General features: G+C 39.4%; 2 protein-coding genes across 3 annotated transcripts; both read left to right on the top strand.

Annotated features, from left to right (window-relative positions):
* Positions 1 to 7,376: 7,376 nt before the first annotated feature.
* LOC142446486 (olfactory receptor 5L1-like) lies at positions 7,377 to 8,312 on the top strand. Its single transcript, XM_075548235.1, has one exon. The coding sequence runs from the start codon at positions 7,377 to 7,379 to the stop codon at positions 8,310 to 8,312; it is 936 nt and encodes a 311-aa protein (XP_075404350.1).
* A 9,936-nt stretch (positions 8,313 to 18,248) lies between these two features.
* Positions 18,249 to 22,473, top strand: LOC142446485 (olfactory receptor 5L1-like). Of its 2 annotated transcripts, XM_075548232.1 has the most exons (2): positions 18,249 to 18,287; positions 21,571 to 22,473. In XM_075548232.1, exons 1-2 carry the CDS (start codon positions 18,249 to 18,251, stop codon positions 22,471 to 22,473), a joined length of 942 nt encoding a protein of 313 aa, XP_075404347.1. The 2 variants fall into 2 exon arrangements, with proteins under 2 accessions (XP_075404347.1, XP_075404349.1); XM_075548234.1 differs by lacking the exon at positions 18,249 to 18,287 and having other exon boundaries at positions 21,538 to 22,473.
* The last annotated feature ends 3,766 nt before the right edge of the window (positions 22,474 to 26,239 follow it).

Below are 26,239 nucleotides of genomic sequence, written 5' to 3'. Positions count from 1 at the left end.
CATTTTAGACTAGCCGAGGGACCTTAGGATTTCTTTTCCAAAGTTTTTGTTTCAATAGACTCACTCTTCTCTTCAAATCTTTTCTCTAATTCTGGTCTGAATTTTATTCCTTGCCTAAAATCTTGCTTCTGAGTAGGAAAAGAATTGAGGAGAGGACAGACAATACTCTGAGCCTCTCACCAATAACAGAACACAGAAATAGCCAAGCAGTAAATCATAGCCTATGTCCCTGTCGTCTTTAGGGCCCCTGTGGACCCCAGTGTATCATGGGACACCAAGTATGATTGAGCATCCCTTTCATCAGATCTGCCTCATCTTCAGAGCTGTCACACAGGGATGTGAATGGGAGGGTACAACCATCCTTTGGGAGAACCAGTGTATCCCATGGAGCGCTCTGTTGATCCACTGGTGTGAGAAGCAACATACTGATTCTCCTCTCCTATGATCAGTTCTCTAGGGACTGTCTGTAAGTCTCCATTATCTGCCCAGCTTATGGTTAGCCAGCTGAGACTTCACTGCATATCTAGATCTCTTTGTGATGGCTCCACGTTCAGTTTTTCTCTCTTGGTGTTCGGCTCCCTTAGGCTTCATTCCCCAGAGAGATGAGTCTCCAAGTTCCTCCTCTTTATCTGTCCTTTCCACATCTTTGCTTAAAGGGATTGTTAGTGAGTCTATCAACTAGGCCAAAAGGATAATTCAAACGCTTCAATTCTTCCAGTATTCATGTTTCAGTATTCATGTCCAGCTCTCACATGTAAAGGAGGTCTTGGATCAAGTCCTCCTGATTCTTCAAGGTGACAGTTTTTCTCTCTAATACTTTTTAAAAGCTTTAATTTTCCATTAGGCTGCTAATCACAAGGCTAGCAATTCAAATACACTAGCCACTACTCAGCAGAAAGATAAGGCTTTGCACTCTCATAAGAGTGAGGTAGTTAATTGTGCCAACCTGGCTGATAAACACATGGGGGTTAATTGAAGGGAGGATAGATAAATGGGTTGGTGAGCCTCGCCTTTCTAGTACTCAGGGTCTCTTGCTTTGTAATGGTCTGACCAGGCTGTAGCTGCCTTAGCCAATTCCCTGCTTTAGCTGGCAAGGCTCATTTCCTGCAAGACATCCCCAGGGAGAAGCCGCATGGACCTACCTTAATGCAGGCCTGGGTGCTGGAGCAGCCATGGAGAGACCCCTGGCAGCACTGAGATACTTACATGTTCACTGATTCAGCTTTCCTCCTGCAGTCAGCATCATAGTGTGTGTTTTGTGAGATGGAGGAGGACTTTGTGAATTGGTGTCGGACATATGGGTTAATGTTGGACTTGTAGGTTTGGGCAGCACTGGGTTGGGATGTTTTCTTGATGTGCACTTACCTTTTATATAAAACTCTTTCTTCTACATGTGCTTCTGTGGATTTGTTTCTCTAAAGTACCCAGAATAACACGTAAGAGTTTCAGTGAAGAGAGAAGTAAAGAGTGGAACATCCTGGCCCACCAAGCCCCGAGGATAATATTGCTGCTCAGAGGAGCCAATGCACAGAGAGGACAATAGGGCTGGCTCCATCAGGAGACACTCTGTCCATAACTGACTCACAACACTGGTGGGACAACACTGGAGACAGAGTGCAGGGTTTATGTTCAATCTGAATCCATCACACCAGGTCGAAACACAAAGGGCAGCATGAAGAGCAAAGCAATGAAGTCCCCGGGGAATACCAAAAATAGACTTGGGACCAGCAAACACTTCTATGGGTCAACAAACAGACCTGGAATTATTTATAGGCTTTTCTCTCTTTTTTTGTCATTGTTTTTTCTTTAGTGTTGTTTGTTGTTTTTTTGCGCATATTATAGTCTCAGTATTTCTATCCCGATTGAATAGGTTAGATAAACAATCTGAAGGAGAAAACAACAGGATGGATGGTTCCTGGTTGGCAAGAAAGAGGCAGAGATAGGGGAAAGGAAAGGGGGTGACAACCAACCCAGGGACAAAGGAACAACTAGTGAACTAAAAACAATGGCAAAGAGGATTTAGGATGCCTGATGGGGCTTAATCCAGGGTAATGTAGACGAGAGGAATTACTGAAACCCAAATGAAGGTCAAATTTGATAGTGGGACAAGAGTAAAGTAAAAGGAAATAGAGGAAAGACCTAGGAGACAAAGGACATTCATAGAAGTCTAAATACAGGCATGTACATATGCAAATATATTTTTATATAATGATAGAGATATAGATCTATGTTCATATATTTATATGTTAAGTATCAAGGAGGCAGACAGACATTGGGCCTCTACTCAAGTCTTCCCTCAATGCAAGAAAAGTTTGTTCTAATAACTTAGTATTCTGTAATACTCACCTTCCTGACACAATTGCTGAAGACAAAATAGGTGCATAAGAAAATGTGGTTAAGAATGCTGATGGGTATCCAGCTATCAAAAGATATATTGCCTAGGGTCTAAAGGCTTGAAGATAAAAAAAAGCAGCCAACTAGAAGAGAAACAACAAAGCCTACATGGAAGAAGCACAGCAGCCTGTGTGATCATGAGGTGTCAATGGGATTAGGTATTAGGCATCAAAGACCCAGAAAAAAACATCCATGTGAATGAGGGGGGATTCAGAGTGGAAACCCAAATCCCATTTGTAGACAATTGGACATCCCTTTACAGCAAGGTCACAAGGAAAAGACTAGCCAATTAGGGTGCAGTATAGCACTGATGTAACATAAAACTTTCCTCTTGTTCTTTAATGTTTCACCTCACCCCAACCCCACCCATCATGACCCCAATTCTACCTTAACACTTGGATAGACCAGAGCATGTACAGATAAGAACTGGAAGCACTGGGAATTCAGGACAGATAACCTCAGAACCAATAATGAGAGTAGAGATACCTAGAGGGTCAGGGGAAGGTTGGAGGAGAACGGGGAAACTTATAACAATGATCTACATATAACCCACTCCCTGCGGGACAGAAAACAGCGAGTGGAGGAAGGGAGACATTGGTTAGTGTAAGACATGGGGAAAATAATTATAGATTCTCAAGGGTTCATGAGGGATGGAGAGAAAGTGGTGAAGTGGGGGAAATGAGCGGATACCAAGAGCTCAAGTAGAAAGAAATGTTTTGAAAAAGATATACATATGTACAAATATGCTTGGGGCAATGGATGGATGGAAGCCTTGTGATAAGAGCTGTACATGCCACCAGTAAAATGATTTTTAAAACAACAAAAATTCGTTTCAGAAGTTCAGGAAGGAAGTCTATACTGTCCTAAAGAGTTATTCTGAGTTGGGAGGCACTCAATGGCAGTGCATTGTAAGATACTGCTACAGAAAACTCAAGTGTGTGTTGCACTGATGTAACCATATAAGCAGTAAAACTGTTAGCCAAGTCTACTACTAACTAAATTCATTTCTTGTAGCTTATTTGATATGTTCTGCAGGATGGTAGGATTTTGTATAAAATTGGAAAAGGAATTTCTTAAGAAGTATTCATGTCATTTCAGGATGTCCATATGAACTCTGGCTTACATATTCAGAACTGGGATTTTGTATTCCCATAATGTGAAACCAGTGAAAAAGAATACACTAGATCTTACTTATAATAGAAACAAGATAGAGCTACATATTATAAAATACATATTATAAAATACATTTTCTTTTCAGCTGAAGTCTTCTATATAGTCTTCTACATGACAGGGTGATTGCCACATTAAACTTTACCATCACTTCGGGAAACAATTCACAGGAGCGGGCAGTGTTTCCTCCTGCTGTACATAGGATTGTGTTGCACTAGGGGTTGGGAATGACACAATAGAGCCTCATAGCAATGCAGCATGGATTTTGAAGAGGCATCATGTTTTCCTTTTCCATTATTGTTCCCCAAGTTAGCTTATAGTATTTGTTTAATCCATTTCATGTTTGTATGCCATGGAGATGAACAAAATCATGTGTGTAGTGGAGGTAGTCAGTTTAGTTTTAATCATTTATATTTGTTTTTCCATAGAGACTAATAATTGTTAGGGGAACTTGGTTCCCTTGAGCTTAAATTATAGTATAAAGTATCAAACTCTGTATTATGCACATCCTGATGCATCTTCAGTGCCAGAGAAGAAATGTCTTCTAGTCAGGTTTGTAAGTTAGAACTTGACTCTAGTTACTTAAGTATGTTGTATTTAAAATAAAATATTTTGAAATATGTCTAAGTTTTCCATATAGAAGACTTCAGCTGAAAAGAAAATGATAAGTTCTCTATTGTATTTTATAATATGTAGCTCTATCTTGTTTCTATTATAAGTAAGATCTAGCTTATTTTTTAAGAAGTGTCAGCTCTTTTTTAATTACTGTATATGTCTACAGAATTATTTTTCCTATTTGCTTATTTAAAAGATTTGTCTTTACATTTAAAACATGTTGGCAGAAAATCAGTACAACATTTTTGTAAAACAACACTAGTGGTATTTTGTATTGTGTGTTAGAAATAGATCAATGAGCATATATTTATAGCTTTAGTATTAAGGTAGCAGATGGACATTGGACCTCAAGTACTCCCTCAATGCAAGAATACTTTGTTCTATTAAACTGACATTCCATGATGCTCACCTTCCCAACACAATTGCTGAAGAAAAAGTGGGAGCGTTAGCAAATGTGGTGAAGAAAGCTGATGGAGCCCGATTATCAAAAGGTATAGTGTCTAGGGTCTTAAAGACTTGAAGGTAAACAAGCGGCCCTCTAGCTCAGAAGGAACAAAGCCCATAGGGAAAAAGCACACCAGCCTGTGTGATCACGAAGTGTCAAAGGGATGAGGTGTCAGGCATCAATGAGCAAAAACTCTTATTGTGAATGAGGGTGTGTGTGGAATGGGGACCCAAAGCCCAACTGCAGGCAACTGGACATCCCCTTGGAAGGGTCATGGGGAGGAAACAAGCCAGTCAGGGTGCAGTGTAGCAATGATGAAATATACAACTTTCCTCTAGTTCCTAAATGCTTCTTCCACACCCACTATCATTATCTCAATTCTTCCTTACAAATCTGGATAGACCAGAGAATGCACACTGGTAAACATAGGAACTGGAAATACAGGGAATCCAGGGCTGATGATCCCATCAGGACTAGTGGTAAGAGTGGCGATACCAGGAGGGTGGAAAGGGGGAACCATTTACAGGGATCTACATATAACTTTCTCCCTGGGGGTTGGACAACAGAAAAGTGAGTGAAGGGAGACCTTGGACAGTGTAAGATATGACAAAATAATAATTTATAAAATATCAAGTGTTCATAAGGGAGGGGGGAGCGGGGAAAGGGGGGGAGAGGAGCTGATGCCAGGGGCTTAAGTGGAGAGCAAATGTTTTGAGAATGATGAGGGCAACGAATGCACAAATACTTTATACAAGTGATGTATGTATGGACTCTGGTAAGATTTTTATGAGCCCCTAATAAAATGATTTTAAAAAGAAATATGGAGTAAACAAAATAGTAAATCTCCCACCACCCTTTTTTCTCCTGTTTCCTCATTCTTCCATACAATTTTCTCAACTGAATCTTGAAAATATAAGCACATATATTTGTTCCCTAATAGTCTCTCCAATTATTATATTAATGTGTATATTACTGTGTCCACAAAGCTGGTTATAAGGACCCCTGGACTTTCCAGGTATTTTTGTTCAGGAAAGAATATAGTTCTTTTGAACAAATGATTGTCTGTACTATAAACTCACTACCATCAAGTTGATGCCAACTAATATCAACTATAGTATATACTATAGCCTCTCTTTGCCGTGTCCATCTAGAATGGGAAGAAACTCTGCTAAATTTATATAACTCTGTACTTTAGGTTTGCCAAAGTGTTGCTTGTATGTAAGTATCACTGCGTGATCGGTAGAGACTATGATGGCTTAACATGTTATACATTCGGCTGCTAAGCATAAGATCAACAGAATAAATCCTCGGTTCAACAGTGACAGATGAGACTACCTGCTTCTGTACATATTTACAGTTTGAACATACTAGAAAGGTATACTATGAATCAGAATCAACTTGTTGGCTCTGGGTTTGGCTTGGTTCATGCATGCATGTAATTGGGGAATTTTAGAGCATACTTTCAGCACAACGATTTTTAAAATGTGCCAAAGATGAAGAGAAAATAGCAAGCAGTGCATGTTCCCAATACCCTCGTTCTCATTCTGCGCTCATGTCTTTGAGGACAGAAAGGAGGGCAGATGGTAAAATCGCTCCCCTTCTCTTTATACTTTCTCTAAGAGAAACTCTGCATCTTACCTTCCACAGACATACATAGTAGAGGTAACTACTCCTCCAACCTACCATGTGAGACTTTGAGAACACTAGTATCTGAATGAAGTTATAGTGATGTAATTTCTATATTCAATCCCCCTTTACATTTTTTTCCCTTTAAGTTTTATATCTCTTTCTATACCAACAACTTCTGCTCTCAAGGATCACCATTAGTTTTATTGTTTTAAACAACAATGTCATACTAAATTTAAGGTGTATCCTGATGTGATAATATTATCATGCTGCATACCAGGTCAACATTTCATTTAGTTTATAACAATTTCTCATATTTTGATATCATGGGTATGGCTACAATATAGTAATGTGCATGCTGTATGAAATAACATTGATTTTAAAAATATTTTAATAATAGCTCACTAAGCATAAAATGTCTAAATTCATTTAGATTTTACTGTTGCTCAGTTAATATTGGACATATACTCTTTAACTGCTTTTCTGAGAAATTTATAAAACAATGAAAATTGTTAGCATTGATCATTTCTCTTGTAAATAATAGATATTCTTGGTTAATGTTATGAACAAAAAGTTATGACATTCATTATCTATTTTCATTCTACATAACAGCAAATGTGAAAAAAAGGTCTTTTGAAGCCTCCTAAAACTATAATATCAACATATTCTACAACATTAGAAACAAAGATTACCTCTTTTATAGAATATTTAAGTTACCCTTGCTGGTATACAATTATATACATATTCAAATATATATTTATCAAGATCACATCAACTATAATGCCAAGTGGAAACATATTGTTAAGATTTTGGGGTATATAAAATAGTTTACAGGGATTTAAAATAAAATACTGAATCAATTTCAAAAGCTATTAACTTATTTCTCAGAATCAGTTGAGGCTTCACTTGATGATCCCTTTAAATATGTAGCATATAAAGAGACGTTTCTTTTAAACATTTTGATTTCTTTCCCTTTAGAGATAGTTTTCTTTAACAACAAACAAATAAAAAACACTATTCTTCATATCAAAAATCTATGTTGGATATTAATGTAAAATCTTTATTCCCTTCTAGAAAAATGATCAGACATTTCATTTGCTTCGCCACACCTGAAATATGTTGGAAAATGGTAGGGGAAAACTGCACCTTGGTGACAGAGTTCGTTCTCCTGGGATTATCAGACATCCCTGAGCTGAGAGTCTTCCTCTTTTTGTTTTTCCTTCTAATCTATGGAATCACAGTTTTGGGGAACCTGGGCATAATTGCATTGATTCAGGCCAGCGCTCAGCTGCACACCCCAATGTACTTTTTCCTCAGCCACCTTTCCTTTGTGGATTTCTGTTACTCTACCATCATTGTGCCCAAGATGTTGGACAATTTGATAAGCAACAACAAAACCATTTCCTTTGTGGGATGCATGGTACAGTTCTATTTATTTTGCACATGTGTAGTCACTGAGGTTATCCTGCTGGCTGTGATGGCCTATGATCGCTTTGTGGCCATCTGCAACCCTCTCCTCTACATGGTCATCATGTCACAGAAGCTCTGTGTGGAGCTGGTGTCTGGTTGCTACCTGTGTGGAACTGTGTGTTCTCTGATCCACGTGTGTTTAGCTCTTGAGATCCCAGCCTATCACTCAAACGTGATTAACCACTTCTTCTGTGACATACCTCCCCTTCTATCTCTAGCCTGCTCTGACGTCTCCATGAATGAACTGCTCTTATTCATTGTGGCCTCTTTCAATGAGATCAGCACCATTGTGGTCATCCTCACCTCCTACTTGTTTATTCTCATCACCATCCTGAGGATGCGCTCTGCAGAGGGACGGCGCAAGGCCTTTTCGACCTGTGCCTCCCACCTCACAGCCATCGTCGTCTTCCACGGAACCATCCTTTTCATTTACTGCAGGCCCAGCTCTGGCACCAGCCCAGACACAGACAAGGTAGCCACAGTGTTCTACACGGTAGTGATTCCTATGTTGAACCCTCTGATCTATAGTTTGAGGAATAAGGATGTGAAAGAAGCTCTCAGGAAAATGGTGGGCCCCCATATATTTTACTAGGAATGCTTTTTTTCGCAGGAAGCATGGCTTCACAGTGGAAGAAAGTGGAGGGTTGAAGAGCCAACTTCAGTTTTGACGTGGCAACCCTAGTCATGAATGAGGGTTAGCAGTGATTGTTTTCAATTTACTTTTCTCTATGCTTTTCTCAGAATTAAATATATTTCAATATTTGTTTCCTTTCTTCTAATCTGTATTGTTTTAATGGATAGCTACATGGAAATGCTTATGTACAAATATTTAGTTTGCTGTCAGAACTTCAAAAAAATAATAGAAAATTCCTGTCCATCTTTTTTGGGTACTCATAATGGAAACTAGGTTACCTTTAACAACTGAATTCTTGATTTTGGTTTGTTTGTGTACAATAAAGAAGAAACATTCAAGAAATAGTTTGTGTATAAGATGTGGAATCTATATGTGTATAGAGTTAAAATCAGTTGCTTTCTTGTCTTATATTTGGTGTTGATTTCATATACCTATTCCTCATTTTCTGTCTTTTGAGGTATTGCAGTTTCTGTAGTTTTAGAATTTCAGATACTTTTTCATCTGAGAGTTGATGATACATTATTAATAATTATTTAGTAAGAATCTAAGGAAAATTATGGTAAGCCTAGCAAGATTCAGATGTAGAGTGGTGATCTGCATGGTACTGTTTCTCTGGAAGCTTCACCACCAGTATCTAAATACCAACAACGTCATTCAGAGTACAGGGATTTTAAAGGAACTTTAAGACTAAGACAAGAAGACTTGGAAATTTATTTCCAAAAATTAACCAAAGAAATTATATGGATCCTAACAGGACAATGGCTGACTTATTTGTTTGGGGCATGTGCTATTCCAGGTAGACTAAAGAAACACATTCATTGACACTCATATATGTGTATGAGAGAACTTTATATCAAAGAGTAATTGTATGTTAAGAAAATACTCCAAGCTAGTCCAGATCAAATCCATCAAGTCTGATATTAATCCCTATGTCCAAAAGCAGTCTATAACTCCTCTTCTGACTCACACAACACACGTAATGATGCTGAATGCATGAAGATCATAGGTAAGTGGGTGGAAAGTCTTGTGAATCCAGTTGTTGCAGAAGAATCTCAGCACTGGCGTGGGTCTCCATGTGGCTCCTCCAGCTTTCGGGCTTGGCTGCCATCAGCATAGCTCCATGTAGCTTGCCAGCAAGAAGACAAAGCAGAAAAAGTGTGTATCCATCCTCCTGGGAGGAAGATAGGAGTTCCCAAATCCTTAGGAGAAGGATATGCCCATACAGAGTCATGATTTGCTGTGACCTGACTGATAGGCTAGACTTCACCCTTTCCCTCAAATAGACAGGAGATATGTCATCAAATGGAATTTATTGCAATTTAGACTCTTTGTGGGGCACCAGCTTCCCCACAACTGAATGAGTCCAAGGAGCGGTTGTGTAATGGAGGGGTAAATTAAAGAGACATCAGACAAGATAAAGCATGCAAGGATTCACTTCCTCAATCATGACTTCAAGAGCCAGATCTTACCAGAGAGAGAGACTGTAACATAATCTTATGAGTTTATATAATCTTGGGCATGCAGGCCTAGGTAAGCACATACACCCCAGGGAGGGGTTGCACAAGAGGAATACGTATAACAGGAGAAAGATGAGCTAAGGGTTACAATAGGAAGGGGTTGTACTAGAGGCTTACATGTGACAAGAAGGCACATACTTAATGAGATGGGCAGGTTCTAGAGTCAAGATGGCTGCTAACCTTGGTCATCTCTGAACTGTCATGAACTTAGGTGATTTTGAGCTCTTCTCAGGGAGCAATCTGGTTCTTATCAGAAAGGAGTGGGGCCTCCTTAGGGTGGAATAGATTATAATGGCTGATATCATTTGAAGGCAGACAACCTCAGGCAGATAGCCTTCAAGTAGTTGGCCTTCATATGTATAGTGAGGGAGCATATGTTTGCACCTTATTATTGGGGGGGCAATGAGGGATATGAGTTTTATTTAGGAGAATGTGTGTGGGATGCATCTTCAACCCACTAACGTGAAGGTACCCTCCATGAGGTTCCTCGTCTCACAGTCTCCTTACGGTATCATTGTTGAGAGTTTGTCTGCATTTGCTCTCTTCCCGGTTTTCAATTTCTCACTAATATTAAACAAATTATGTGTGAAATATTAAAATGATAATTTTTTTAAAAAAATTTTATTAGGGGCTCATACAACTCTTATCACAATCCATACATACATCAGTTGTGTAAAGCATCCTTGTACATTCATTGCCCTCATCACTTTCAAAGCATTTGCTCTCCACTTAAACCCTTGAGAAAGGTCCTCTTTTTTCCCCCACCCTCCTCGCTTCTCCCTCATGAGCCCTTGATAAGTTATAAATTATTATTTTGTCACATGCTGCCCTGTTCTACATCTCCCTTCACCCCCTTTTCTGTTGTCCATCCCCCAAGGATGAGGTCACATGCAGCCCCCTGTAATTCGTTCCCTCTTTCCAACCCACTCTCCCTCTACCCTCCCAGTATCGCCCCTAATACCCCTGGTCCTGAAGGTATCATCTGCTTTGGATTCCCTGTGCCTCCAGCTCCCATCTGCATTAATGTACATCCTCTGGTCTAGCCAGACTTGCAAGGTAGAATTCGGATAATGAGAGTAGGGTGGGTTGGGGTGGGGAGGAAGCACTTAGGAACTAGAGGAAAGCTATATTCTTCATCAGTGCTACATTGCACCCTGACTGACTCATATCCTCCCCTAGAACCCTCTGCAAGGGGATCTCCAGTGGCTGACAAATGGGTGTTGGGTCTCCACTCTGCACTTCCCCCTTCATTCATTATGGTAAGATTTTTTTGTTCTGATGATGCTTTATACCTGATCCCTTCAACACCTCGTGATCACACAGGCTAGTGTGCTTCTCCCATGTGGGCTTTGTTGATTCTGAGCTAGATGGCCGCTTGATTACCTTAAACCTTTAGGACCCCAGACGCTATACCTTTTGATAGCTGGGCACCATCAGCTTCCTTCACCACATTTGCTTATGCACCCATTTGTCCTCACCGATCATATCATGGAGTGTGCACCCAATGATATGATTTTTTTTTGTTCTTTGATGCCTGATAATAGATCCCTTCAGAACCTCATGATCACACAGGCTGGTGTGCTCTTCCATGTGAGCTTTGTTGCTTCTGAGCTAGATGGTCGCTTGTTTATCTTCAAGCCTTTAAGAGTCCAGATGCTATATCTTTTGATAGCCGGGCACCGTCAGTTTTCTTCACCACATTTGCTTATTCACCCGCTTTGTCTTCAGTGGTTGTGTCGGGAGGGTGAGCATCATATAATGCCAATTTAATAAATAATTTAATTGAAAAAAGTTGTAATAAAAATCATCATGAAGAATGTGCTATAAATATAGCATGTTAAAATTATGCAGAGTATGAATGACAGTGATAACATACAATACATCAAAATTAAATATAAGATTTTTTTTTGAATAGTAGATAGTCTTTTTGTACGTTAGGGTAATGGATCTTTGGCAATATCTTTGGAAATCCTTATAATATGGCTTCTAGCCAGATATATCTACTTCTGGGGACACTGAGAATTAAAATATCCAAAATTTTTAGTTCTATTATCTTCAAGAAGATTATCTAAGATTGTGGCTTCAATGATGAGCATAAACTAAACAAGATGAGTAACTTGGCACAGGACTGAGTAGTGTTCCAGTCTGTGGTCTATAGCATTCCTATGAGTCAGAACCAGCTCAGAAGCAACTAAGAAGAACAGCATCAACCTTTAAAAATAGTTACACTGACATTTAATTCACATTGCATGCGATTGGATGGTTTAAATATATTTTAAAAGTTCTATTAAAATATTACTTTATTTTATTAGGGGCTCCTAGAGCTTTTATAACAATACAAACATATATTCATTTTGTCAAACCCATCTGTACATATGTTGACATCTTTGTTTCCAAAACATTTTATGTCTACTTGAGTTCCTGGCATCAGCCCCTCATTTTTCCTCTCCCTCCCTGACACATGGCTGGCTGCTCTGACATTGAGAGCTGCAATGGGATAGATCCATGTGACTTCTCCTCGGGGCTGTCTTGCAGGAAGTGAGCCTTGCCAGCTAAGCAGGGAACTGTGAATTATCACACGGTACAAGTAGGTTTGCAGAGTGGAGGGCAAATGGTTCAGAGTCAGTGACATCTCTCAACAGAGGAATTAGAGTTGAGTCCACCCTGTGGTGACTCTACAAGTCCTCTGTATTTCTATTCATTGTTTATCAAGCCAACAAACAGTAAAAGAAGGGGGAAAGGAAGAGGAAAATGCCAGACAGTAAAAATTTTAAAAAGCTATTCTTCAACCATCTAAACCAAGGCTACTGCCACAAGTCAGTGCCTTCATGGACCTGTTAGATAGACAGAGGCTGACAGAGGGAGACGAGGTGGTGATGACAATAATCTGGCAGAAATTATAGTACAAGGTATAAGTGGAGATAATTTTCTTTCTCTTTTCTTTTTACAAATTATTTTACTGGGGGTTCTTACACCTCTTACATAATCCATACATCAATTGTATCAAGCACATTTGTACAAATGTTGCCATCATCATTTTCAAAATCTTTTCTTTATTTGAACCTTTGGTATCAGTTCCTCTTTTTTCCACTCCCTGGCCCCATCCTCATGAACCCTTGAGAAATTATAAATTATTATTGTTTTCATATCTTACACCATCTGCTCTCTCCCTTCACCTGCATTTCTGTTACTTATCTCACTTGTGGGTTGTGGTGGTGGGGGTTATACGTTGATCTTTGCGATCAATCCCCCCTTTTCCCCCATTCTTCCCCCACCTTCCACCTATCCTCATGGCATCCCTACTTCCATTGCTATTGCTGGGGTTTATATGTCCTGGATTCCATGTGTCCAGAGCTCTTAAGTGTGCCAGCGTACGTTCTTCCGACAAGTCATGTTTGTAAGGTAGAACTGAGGTTATGATAGTGTAGGGGAGGAAGACTTAAGGAACTAGAGGAATGCTATGTGATTCATTAGTACTCTGTACTCTGACTGACTGGTTCCTTTTGGACGACTCTTCTGTGAGGAGATATCCAAATGTGTACAAATGGGATGTGTGCCTCCACTTGGACCGCACTCATTTACATAGATTGTTTTGGGTCTTCTGATACCTGATACTGTATCCTGTCGATACCTCATGATCACACAGACTGGTGTACTGATTTGTTGTGGGCTTTGTTGCTTCACTGCTAGATGACCACTTGTTTAACGTCAAGCCTTTAAAACCACAGATGCTATATCTTTTAAGAACCAGGCACCATCAGCTTTCTTCACTACATTTCCTTATGTACCCATTTTGTCTTCAGCAATATTCATGAGAAGTTCTTGTACGTAACTCTCTAATGCAAAGGAAGGTGAAGGGCAGGTAGGGCACATTTCTTTATTCAATGGAAGAGAACAAAGAGAGTGAAGACTGGGTGTAAAAAGGCAAGAGATTCACACTACTCTCACAATGACCGAATAGACTCTTGGTTTGGGGTCTGAGACAAGGGTACAGCATGAAATCTCGAGTGCTTGGATGCATACAACTGGAAAGAGGAATTACACTTCAGAGGACCAGCCAATAGCAGAAGATTTGCCATAAAGCCATCCTATTATAGGAGGTCTGACAGTAGCCCAATGTAAGACTTGGCTCTACATTCTGCCAGACATTTTAGACTAGCTGTGGGGCCTTTGGATTTCTTTTCCAAAGTTTTTATTTAAATAAACTCACTCTTTTTCTTCAAACCTTTTCTTTAGTACTGGTCTGAATTTTATTCCTTGCCTGAAATCTTTCTTCTGAGTAGGACAAACACTGAGAAGAGGACAGATAGCCAAGCAGTAAATCATAGCCTATGTCCCTGTGGTCTTTGTGTCTCCTGTGGACTCCACTGTATCATGGGACATCAAGTATGATTGAGCATCCCATTCATCAGGTCTGCCTCATCTTCAGAGCTGTCACTCAAGTATGTGAATGGGCGGGTACAACCATGCTTTGGGAGAACCAGTGTATCCCATGTAACCCTCTGTGGGTCCACTGGTGTGAGGAGCAACATACTGATTCTCTTCTCCTATGATCAGTTCTCTAGGGACTGTCTGTAAGTCTCCATGAGCTGCCCAGCTTGTGGTTAGCCAGCTGAGAATTCACTGCATATCTAGATCTCTTTGTGATGGCTCCACCTTCAGATTTTCTCTGTTGGTGTTCAGCTCACTTATGCTTCATTCCTCAGAGATTTGAGTCTCAAAGTTCCTCCTCTTTCTCTGTCTTTTCCTCCTCTGTGTTGAGGAGCACTGCTAGTGTGTCTATCAATTAGGCCAAAAGAATCATTCAAACACTTTAATTCTGCCACAGGTTTCAGTATTCATGTCCAGCTTTCACATGTAAAGGAGGTCTTGGATCAAGTTCTCCTGACTCTTCAACGTGACAGTCTTGGTCTTTAACCCTTTAAAAAAGCTTTAGTTTCCCATTGGGCTGCTAACCACAAGGCTAGCAGTTTAAATGTACTAGCCACTACTCAGCAGAAAGATAAGGCTTTGCCATGTTCTTATGTGCCTCTTGGGCACTGTCAAAGTCATCTGCATTTGTATGCACATATTATTATATCTGCAGGTACACCTGTATAAGATAGGCTGGACAAACAAAGTGAGAAGAAAATAATGGGACCAATGGTCCTGGAGGGTCATGAGAGTGTGGGAGGTAGGGGAAGGAAGGAGGTGTTGGCCAACATAGGGACAAGGGAAAAATGAGTGGTTCAAAACTAGTGCCAGGGAGGGGATGGGAGGACTGACAGGGAGTGATCAAAGGCAATGTAACTGAGAGGAATTGCTGAAACCAGAATGAAGGCTGAACATGGTAGTGGGACAGGAGGAAAGTGTAAGTAAATAAAGGAAAAGAGTAGGAAGCAAAGGGCATACATAGAAGCCTAAATACAAACATGTACAATGTAAATATATTTATGATTATGGGGGAAATAGACCTATGTGCATATATTTATAGGTTCAGTAGTAGGGTAGCAGGTGAACATTGGGCCTCCTTGTGCACACTCCCTCAATACAATAGCACCATGCTCTGCCAAATGGTCATTCTGATACCCACCTTCCCAATATGATCACTGAAGGCAGACGTGTGCATAAGCAAACGTGGTGAAGAAAGCTGATGGTGCCTGACTATCAAAAATATATAGTGTCTCGGGTCTTAAAGGCTTGAAGGCAAACAAGCGGCCATCTAGCTTGGAAGCAACAAAGCCCACAGAGAAGAAGCACACAGCCTAAGTGAATACATGTTGTTGAAGGGGCCAGGTAGCAGACACCAAAGAACAAAAACCACCATTGTGTGATCACCTTCCTTACATAAACGCCAAAGACGATTGTGTGCATAAGTAAGTGTCGTGAAGAAGGCTGATGGTGCCCGGCTATTGAGAGATATAGCATCTGGGGACTTAAAGGCTTGAAAGTAAACAAGTGGCTATCTAGCCCAGAAGCAACAAAGCCCACATGGAAGCAGCACACCAACATGAGTGATCATGAAGGGCCGATGGGACCATGTTTCAAACAACAAAGGTGAGGGCAGGGGGCGGGAAATCACATCACTGTGAATGAGGGGAGTACATGATGGGGACCCAATGCCCATCTGTAAACAGCTGGATCTCCCTTGCAGAGGGGTAGATGGGAGGAGATGAGTCACTGAGGGTTCAGTGTAGCAACGATGAAACTTAAAACCTTCCTCTAATTCTTGAACGCTTCCTCCCCCCCCAATTATCATGATCCCAATTCTACCTTGCAGACCTGGTTAGACCAGAGGATACACAGCGGTGCAGTAGGGATCTGGAAACACAGGGAATCTAGGACAGATGAACCTCTCAGGACCAGCGGTGAGAGTGGCGAAGCCGGTGTAGAAAGGGAGAACCGATCTCGGGGATTTACATGTAACCTCCTCTCTGGGAGATGGGCAACAGGAAGATGGGTGAGGGGAGACACCGGACAGTATAAGATAAGATAAAATAATAATTTATAAATTATTAAGGGTTCATGAGAAAGGGGGGAGTGGGGAGGGAGGGAGAAGGAAAAAAGGAAAATGAGCTGATTCCAGGAACCCAGGTGGAAGGCGAATTTTGAGAATGATAAGGGCAATGAATGTATAAGGGTACTTTACTCAATTGATGTATGTATGGATTGTGATGAGTTGTATGAGCACCAATGAAATGACTTATTTAAAATAAAGATTAGGCTTTTCACTCTCACAAAAGTTTCAGCGAATGGGGAATGAGAGTGGAACATTCTGGTCCATCAACCCCTGAGAATGATATTCCTCCTCAGAGCAGCCAATGTACAGAGAAGACCATAGGGCTGGCCCCACCACCAGACAAAACATCCCTTACTGACCCACAGTGTTACAGGGGACAGCACTGGAGACAGTGTGGGAATTGTACCCGATTTCACCCCACCACACCGGGTAGAAATGCTAAGGGCATGCAACAGAGCAGCAGAAGGAGCAAAGCAATGAAGTCCCCAGAGAATACCAAAATTAGAATTTGGTGCCAGAACATGGGACCCAGCAGGTGCATCTGGAAAATATTTCTAAAGGTCAAAAACCAGACATAGAATTATTTATAGGGTTTTCCTTTTTTTGTCAATGTTTTTTGTTGCTGTTTGTTTTTATGTCGTTGTTGTTGTTGTGTCTTGTTTTAGTGCTAATTATTGTCTCAGCATGTCTATCTGGATAAAATAGGTGGGATAAACAATCTGGAGGAGAAAACAACAGGAACAATGGTTCCTGGCCAACAAGGGAGAAGGGAAGGCAGGGGGAAGGAAGAGGGGTGACAACCAACCCAGGGACAAGGAAACAACAAGTGATCAAAAATCAATGGCATGGAGGGTGTTGGATCTCTGCTGGGGCTTGATCAAGGGCAATGTGGGCAAGAGGAATTATTCAAACACGAATGAAGGCTGAACATGATACTAGGACAAGAGGAAAGTAAAAAGAAATAGAGGAAAGAACTAGGTGGCTAAGGACACTCATAGAAGTCTAAATACAGGTATATCCTTATGTAAATATATTTATATATAACAATAGGGAAATAGATCTATACAGATATATTTATATATTGAGTATCAAAGAGGCAGGCAGACATTTGACCTCTATTCAAGTCCTCCCTCAATGCAAGAACACATTATTCTAATGACCGAGTATTCTGTAATGCTCACCTTCCGGACATGATCACTGAAGACAAAAGGGTGCATAGCAAATGTGGTGAAGAAAGCTGATGGTGCCCAGCTATCAAAAGATATAACACCTGGGGTGTGATAGGCTTGAAGGTAACCAAATGAACATCTAGATGAGAAGCAACAAAGCTCACATGGTAGAAGCACACAAGGCTGTGTGACCATGAGGTGTTGATAGGATTAGGGATTAGGCATCAGAGACCCAGCACAAAAACTTATATCAATGTGAATGAGGGGTAGCTCAGAATTGAAACCCAAAGCCCATCTATAGACACCTGGACACCCCCTTACAGAAGGGTCATATGGAAAAGAGCATTAGTGAAACATAAAACCTATCTCAAATTCTTTAATGCTTCTCTGCACCCCCAGTATCATGAACCCAATTCTACCTTACAAATCTGGCTAGACCAGAGCATGTACACTGGTACAGATAAGAGCTAGAAACACAGGGAATTCAGAATTCTGGACCAATAATGAGAGTAGTGATACCAGGATGGGAAGAGGATGGTGGGGGGAGAAAGGGGAAACCCCAAACAATAATCTACATTTATCCCCCTCCCAGTGGGGAGGAAAACAAGAGTGGAGGAAGGGAGACATTGGTTAGTGTAAGGCATGGGGAAAAATTATAAATTATGAAGGGTTCATATGGGAGAGAGTGTGGGGGAGGGGGATGACACCGATGGTTCAAGTAGAAAGAAATGTTTTGAAGATAATGATAGCAGCATATGTATAAATATGCTTGACACAATTTGGTTGTATGCATTGTGATAAGAGCTGTATGAACCAATAAAATAATTAAATATAAAAAGAATTCATTTCAGAAACTCAAGAAGCAGGTCTACACTGTCCTAAAGAGTTATGATGAGTTGGGAGGCACTCAGTGGCAGTTCACTGTAAGATACTGCTACAGAAAACTCAATGTGTGTTGCACTGATGTAACCATAGAAGCAGTAAAACGAAGCCAAGACTACTACTAACTAAATTGACTTCTTTTGGCTTATTCCGTATGTTCTGCAGGATGGTAGGATTTTGTATAAAGTAGGAAAAGTAAATTTCTTAAGAAATATTCCTGTCATTTCAGGATGTCAATATGAGCTGTGGCTTACATATTAAATAATGGGATTTTGTTTCCCCGTGATGTGAAATTAGTGAGAAAGAAGGCCCCCTGTGAGCTGGATGGACAGGGTGATTGCCACAATAGACTCAACCATAACCCTAGGAAGCAATTCACAGGAGCGGCCAGTGTTTTGTCCTGTTGTACATAGGATCAGGTTGTACTATGCATTGGAAATGACACAATAGGGCTTAATAGCAACGACAGCATGAACCTTAAGAGGAACCATGTTTTCCTTTTCCATTATTTTCCCAAAGTTAGCTTATGGCCTTAGTTGTATTAATTACAAGTTTGCATGCCATGGAGATCAACAAAATAATTTTTGTCTTACAGGTAGTTAGTGTTTATTTTAATTGTTTATATTTGTTTTTCCATAGAGACTAATAATTGTTTGGGTAACTTAATTCCCCTGAGCTTAAATTATAGTATAAAATATCTAATGCTACATTATCTTCATCCTGATACTTCTTCAGTTCCGGAGAAGAAACGTTTTCCAGTCAGGTTTGTTAGTTAAACATGATTCTAGCTACTTAAATATATTGTATTTAAAATAAAGTGTTTTGAAAGATCTCTAATTTTTCTATATAGAAGACATACGCTGAAAAGAAATTTATAAGCTCTATCTTGTTTTTATAATATGTAAGATCTATCTTGTTTCTACTATAAATAAGATATATCTTTTCTCTATTATAGGTATCAGCTCTTTTCTAATTACTGAATATTTACACAGAATTCTTTTTCCTGTGTGCTTCTTTAAAATACTTCTTTCTTTAGATTTAAAATATATTGATGGGAAATCAGTATAAATACTTTGTAACACCAACGCTAGTGGTATATAGTATTGAGTGGTAGAAATGCTGAGTAAACAAAATAGTACATCGCCCTCCACCCTTTATCCTCCTGTTTCTTCATTCTTCCATACAATGACCCGTAATTGAATGTTGAATATATATATATATACCCTAATTGTTTCTCCAATTATCACACAAATATGTACATTAATTTGTCCACAAAGATTAATTTGTCTACAAGGAACCCTGGGCTTTCCAGGTATTTTTGTTCAGGAAAGCATATAATTATTTTTAACAAATGATTGTTTGTACTGTAAACTCACTACCATCAAGTTGATGCCAACTGCTATCCACCCCATACTATAGTATATACTATAACCTCTCTTTATCCTATACATCTAGATTTGTAAGAAACTATGATACATTTATATAACTCCGTGTTTTGGGTTTGGCATAGTGTTGAATATAAGTCAGTATCACTGCGTGATCTGTAGGGATTGTGGCGGCATAGCATGTTACACCTTTGCCTGCTAAGCATAAGTTCAACAGAATAAATCCTCAGTTTGACTGTAAATCTTAGCAGATTTACAGTTTTGAAAATACTATAAAGGTACATTATGAGTTAGATGCAACTTGATGGTCTGGGTTTGGCTTGGTTCATGTGTGCATATAACTGTTATAATCAACCCATACTTTCAGCATAATGATTTTTAAAATTAGCCCAAGGTGAAGAGGAAATACCAAGCTATGCACGTTCCCAATACTCTCTTTCTAATTTTGATCTCATGTCTTTGAAGGTAGAAAGGAGAGCAGATGGTAAAATCTCTCACATTCTCTCTATCTTTTCTTTAAGAAAAATGTTGGCTCTTAGCTCCCACATAAATAGAAACATAGACTATATATAGAAGAGGTAGCCGCTACTCATAGAATAGGTAGATTAGGGGACATGGAATAGGTAACCACTACTCCAACCAACCTTGTGAGACTTTGGGAACACTAATATATTTCACTGAAGATATAGTGATGTGATATCTATATTCTAATCCCCTTAAGTTTTATATATTTTTCTACACCAACATCTTCTTCTGCTCCCTAGGATTACCATTAGTTGTATTGCTTTAATAAACAATGTAATATTAAATTAAAATTATATTTGATGTTCCAATATTATGATGCTGCACACCAGGTGCACCTGTCGTCTAGTTTATATTCAGGATCTCATATTTTGATATTATGGGTGTGGCTACAATATAGCAATGTACATACTCTACCAAAATAACATTGATGTTTTAAAATATTTTTATAAGAGATCACTAAGCAAAAAAAGTCTAAATTCATTTAGATTTTACTGTTTCCCAGTTGATATTAGACATAAACTCTTTAACTGCTTTTCAGAGAAATTTATAAGACAATGAACATTGTTAGCATTGATCATTTATCTTGTAATTAATATATATCTTTTGTTAATGTAATGAGCAAAAAGCTATGGCATTCACTATCTACTTTCATTTCGTACAAAAACACATGTGAAAAAGGTCTTTTGAAGCCCCCTAAAGCAAGAATATTAATATACTCTACATCCTTAGAAACAGAGAATACCTCTTTTATTGAATATTTATGTTATCCATAACTGGTATAAACATATATACATATCCACATGTATATTTATCAAGATCACAATACCTTTAATGCTAAATGGAAACAGATTAAGATTTTTGGATATAAAATATCTTATAGTACTGTAAAATAAAATACTGAATCAATTTCAAAGGGGTATTAACATCAGTGTAATACATCATTCCAATTTATTGTGTATCTAAATTCTCAGAATCAATTGAAGCTTCAGATGATGATAACTTTTACTCTGTAGCATCTAAAGAGACTTTTCTTTTAATGACTTTGAATGTTTTGATTTTAGTTCCCCTTAGAGAAATTTTTCTTTAAGAAAAACGTATTTTTCATATCAAAATTCCATTTTGGAGACTTATATAAAACCTTTATTTCCTTCTAGGAATGTGATCAGACATTTCATTTGCTTCCCCATACCTGAAATATGTTGGAAAATGGTAGGGGAAAACTGCACATTGGTGACAGAGTTCATTCTCTTGGGATTATCAGACATCCCTGAGCTGAGAGTCTTCCTCTTTTTGTTTTTCCTTCTAATCTATGGAATCACAGTTTTGGGGAACCTGGGCATGATTGCATTGATCCAGGCCAGCGCTCAGCTGCACACCCCAATGTACTTTTTCCTCAGCCACCTTTCCTTTGTGGATTTCTGTTACTCTACCATCATTGTGCCCAAGATGTTGGACAACATCATAAGCAAGACCAAAACCATTTCTTTTATGGAATGCCTGGTACAATTCTATTTGTTTTGTTTTGTTGCGATAACTGAAGTCATCCTGCTGGCCATGATGGCCTATGACCGCTTTGTGGCGATCTGCAACCCACTGCTCTACATGGTCATCATGTCTCAGAAGCTCTGCGTGGAGCTGGTGTCTGGCTGCTACCTGTGGGGCACTGTGTGTTCTCTGATCCACATGTGTCTAGCTCTTGAGATCCCAGCCTATCACTCAAACATGATTAACCACTTCTTCTGTGACATACCCCCCCTTTTATCTCTTGCCTGCTCTGACGTCTCCATGAATGAACTGCTATTGTTCATTGTGGCCTCTTTCAATGAGATCAGCACCATTGTGGTCATCTTCACCTCCTACTTGTTTATTCTCGTCACCATCCTGAGGATGCGCTCTGCAGAGGGAAGGCGCAAAGCCTTTTCCACCTGTGCCTCCCACCTCACAGCCATCGTCGTCTTCCATGGAACCATCCTTTTCATTTACTGCAGGCCCAGCTCAGCTAGCAATCCAGACATAGACAAGGTGGCCACAGTGTTCTACACGGTAGTGATCCCTATGTTGAACCCTCTGATCTATAGTTTGAGGAATAAGGATGTGAAAGAAGCTGTCAGGAAAATAGCAGGCCCCAAGGTATTTTCCTGAGGAAGGCGTTCTTAGCAGGAAGCATGGTTTCTAAGTGGAATGACATAGAGGTTGAATAGCCAACTTCAGTTTGACATGGCATCCTTAGTCAGCAATGAGGTAATTAGAAATGGTTGTTTCTGATTCACTTTTCTATATGTTTTTCTACAGATTGAGTATATTTCACTAAATGTTTCCTTTCTTCAATGTTTTTAATAGATATTTAAATGGCAATGCTGATATATATACATTTAGTTTGCTTTTGAAATTTCAAATGGAGAATAGAAAGTTCCTGTCATTCACTTATTATCTTAATATTGGAAACTAGGATTCTTTTGAAAATGAATTCCTGGGTTTAGTTGGTTATTTTATAATAAAGAACATTCACCTGTAAAACTGTTTGTGTATAAGATGTGGAATCTATATGTGGACATATTTAAAAATTAATTAGGTTTCCTTGTCTTATATTTGTTGCTCATTTCCTATATACTGTTTTAAAATCCTGTGGCTCTTATTGATATTGCAGTTTCTGGAGTTTTAGAATTTCTGAAACATTATCATCTTAGAAATGGAAACATTATTAATAATCATTTAATAATAGTCTTAGGAATATTAAGCTACACCTAACAAGTGTCTGTGGTACTATGGTGGCATGCATGTTGCTGTGGTTCTGGAAGATGTATCACCAGTATCTTAAGAGGAACAAAGTCTTTCAGAGTAGAGGGATTTTAAAGGAACTTTAATACTAAGACAAGAAAAGAAGGCTTGGAAGTTTTCTTCTAAAAATTAGTCAATGAAATCTTATGGGTCACGAAAAAACTCTTACCGACGCATTTGTTTGGGGGCATATTATCAATTGGGATTTATTGGGATTTATTGAGACTATTAAACAGAAAACATGTGAAATAATAAAACGATATTTTTGTTGAATGATAGTGGTAATAGAAACGATCATAAAAATGTGGTATAGATATGGGATGTGTAAATGATGCAGACCATGAAAGATACTTTTGTAAATAGTATATAGTCTTTCTGTACATTAGGGCAATTAATCTTTGGCAATATCTTTGGAAATCCTAATAATATGGCTTCTAGCCAGATATATCTACTTCTGGGGACACTGAGAAGTAAAATATCCAAGACTTTTAGTTCTATTGTCTTCAACAAGATTGTCTAAGATTGTGGTTGTAACGATGAGCATAAACTGAACAAGATGAGGAGCTTGGCACAGGACTGAGTAGTGTTTCAATCTGTTGTCTACAGCATCCCTATGAGTTAGAACCAGCTCAGAAGCAACTAAGAACAGCATCAACTTTTAAAAACAGTTACATTTAATCCACATTGACATTTAATCCACATTGCATATAATTCAATGGTTTAAATATATTTAAAAGGGTTCTATTAAAAACATTACTCTATTTTATTAGGGGCTCCTACAGCTCTTATCACAATACAAACATATATTTATTTCGTCAAACACATCTGTACATATGTTGACATCATTGTTTCCAAAACATTTTCTTTCTACATTAGTCCTTGCATCAGCTCCTCATTTTTCCTCTCCCTCCACCGCACAGGGCTGCTCCGACATTGAGAGTTGCAAGGGGCTAGGTCCATGTGGGTTCTCCTCAGGGATGTCTTGCAGGACGTGAGCCTTGGCAGCTGAAGCAGGAAAATGTGAATTCTCACACTGTGCGATTAGTTGAGCAGAGTGGAGGGCAAAGTGTTCAAACTCAGTGACTTCTCTCAACCGAGGAGTTAGAGTTGAGTCCACCCTGTGGTGGCTCTAAAAGCCCTCTGTATTTCTATTCATTGTTTATCAAGCCAACAAACAGTAAAAGATGGGGGAAAGGAAGAGGAAAATGCCAGACAATACAAATTTAAAAAGCTATCCTTCAACCACCTTAACCCAGGCTACTGCCACAAGTCAGAGCTTTCATGGACCTGCTTGATAGACAGAACCTGACAGAGGGAGACGAGGTGGTGATGACAAGAATCTGGTAGAAATTGTAGTACAAAATACAAGTGGAGATACTTTTTTTCTTTTTATAAATCATTTTATTGGGGGTCCCTACACCGCTTACATAATCCATACATCAATTGTATCAAGCACAATTGTACAAATTTTGCCATCATCATTTTCAAAATCTTTTCTTTATTTGAACCCTTGGTATCTGTTCCTCTTTTTTCCACTCCCCCCCATCCTCATTAACCCTTAAGAAATTAGAAATTATTATTGTTTTCATACTTACACCATCTGATCTCTCCATTCACCAGCATTTCTGGTACTTATCCCACTTGTGGGATGTGGTGGTGGTTGTTATACGTCGATTCTTGCGATCAATTCCCCTTTTTTCCCCATTCTCCCCCAACCTTTGGCCTACCCTCATGATATCCCTAATTACATTACTATTCCTGGGGCTTATCCATCCTGGATTCCATGTGTCCAGAACTCTTAAGTGTGCCAGTGTACATTCTCCCGAGAAGCCAGGTTTATAAGGTAGAACTGAGGTCATGATAGTGTAGGGGAGAAAGCCTTAAAAAACTAGAGGAATGCTGTGTGTTTCATTAGAACTATACTGTACTCTGGCTGACTGGTTCCTTTGGGCGACTCTCTGTGAGGACATATCCAATTGTGTTCAAATGGGATTTGGGTTTCCACTTGGACCCCACTAATTCACATAGGTATGATTGTTTTGGTTATTCTGATACCTGATACTGGATCCTGTCGATACCTTATGATCACACAGGCTGGTGTGCTCCTTTGTTGTGGTCTTTGGTGGTTCCCTGCTAGATGGCCTTTTGTTTAACTTCAAGCCTTTAAGACCACGATGCTATATCTTTTAAGAATCAGGCACCATCAGCTTTTTTCACCACATTTGCTTCAGCAATATTTTGGGGAAGCTCTTGTACGTAACTCTCTAATGCAAAGGAAGGTGAAGGGCAGATAAGACACATTTCTTTATTCAATGGAAGAGAACAAAGAGAGTGAAAACTGGGTGGAAAAAGACAAGAGATTCACATTGCTCTCACAATGACTTAATAGATTCTTAGATTGGGGTCTGAGAAAAGGGCACAGCATGAGATCTCGAGTGCTTGAATGCCTACAGCGGAAAAGATGAATTACACTTCAGAAGACCAGCCAATAGCAGAAGACTTGCCATAAAGCCATCCTATGATAGGACGTCTGACTGTAGCCCAATATTTGGCTGGGCTCTATACTCTGCCAAGGATTTTAGACTATCTAAGTGCCCTTTGGATTTCTTTTCCAAAGATTTTCTTTCAATAAACTCACTCTTTCTCTTCAAACCTTTTCTCTAATACTGGTCTGAATTTTATTCCTTGCCTGAAATCTTTCATTTGTGTAGGAAAAGAACTGAGGCGAGGACAGACAGTACTCCTCTCATCATTAACAGAACTGAGAAATAGACAAGCAGTAAATCATAGCTTATGCCCTGGTGGTCTGTGTCCCCCGTGGACCCCAGTTATCATGGGACATGAAAACGATTGAGCATCCCTTTCATCAGATCTGCCTCATCTTCAGAGCTGTCACATGGAGATGTGAATGGAAAGGTACAACATCCTTTGGGAGGAACAGATGGATCCCATGTTTCCCTCTGTTGATCCACTGGTGTGAGGAGCAACATACTGGCTCTACTCCTCTATGATCAGTTCTCTAGGGACTGTCTATAAGTCTCCATGAGCTGCCCAGCTTGTGGTTGGCCAGATGAGAATTAACTGCATATCTAGATCTCTGTGATGGCTCCACCTTGAGATTTTCTCTGTT

Source organism: Tenrec ecaudatus, chromosome 4 (genome assembly GCF_050624435.1).
Source record: "Tenrec ecaudatus isolate mTenEca1 chromosome 4, mTenEca1.hap1, whole genome shotgun sequence".
In the NCBI taxonomy this organism is placed as follows: Eukaryota; Metazoa; Chordata; class Mammalia; order Afrosoricida; family Tenrecidae; genus Tenrec; species Tenrec ecaudatus.
Note: the sequence above shows the minus strand (reverse complement) of the source record. Positions and strands in the feature narration are given on the sequence as shown.

Bases quoted from the DNA above. Each gene is read 5' to 3' on its own strand.
- LOC142446485 (XM_075548232.1), top strand. From the start codon at position 18,249: ATGGTTCAAGTAGAAAGAAATGTTTTGAAGATAATGATA. The intron at 18,288-21,570 runs GCAGCATATGTA...TTGGTGACAGAG, and splicing joins ATGTTTTGAAGATAATGATA to TTCATTCTCTTGGGATTATC.
- LOC142446486 (XM_075548235.1), top strand. From the start codon at position 7,377: ATGGTAGGGGAAAACTGCACCTTGGTGACAGAGTTCGTTCTCCTGGGA.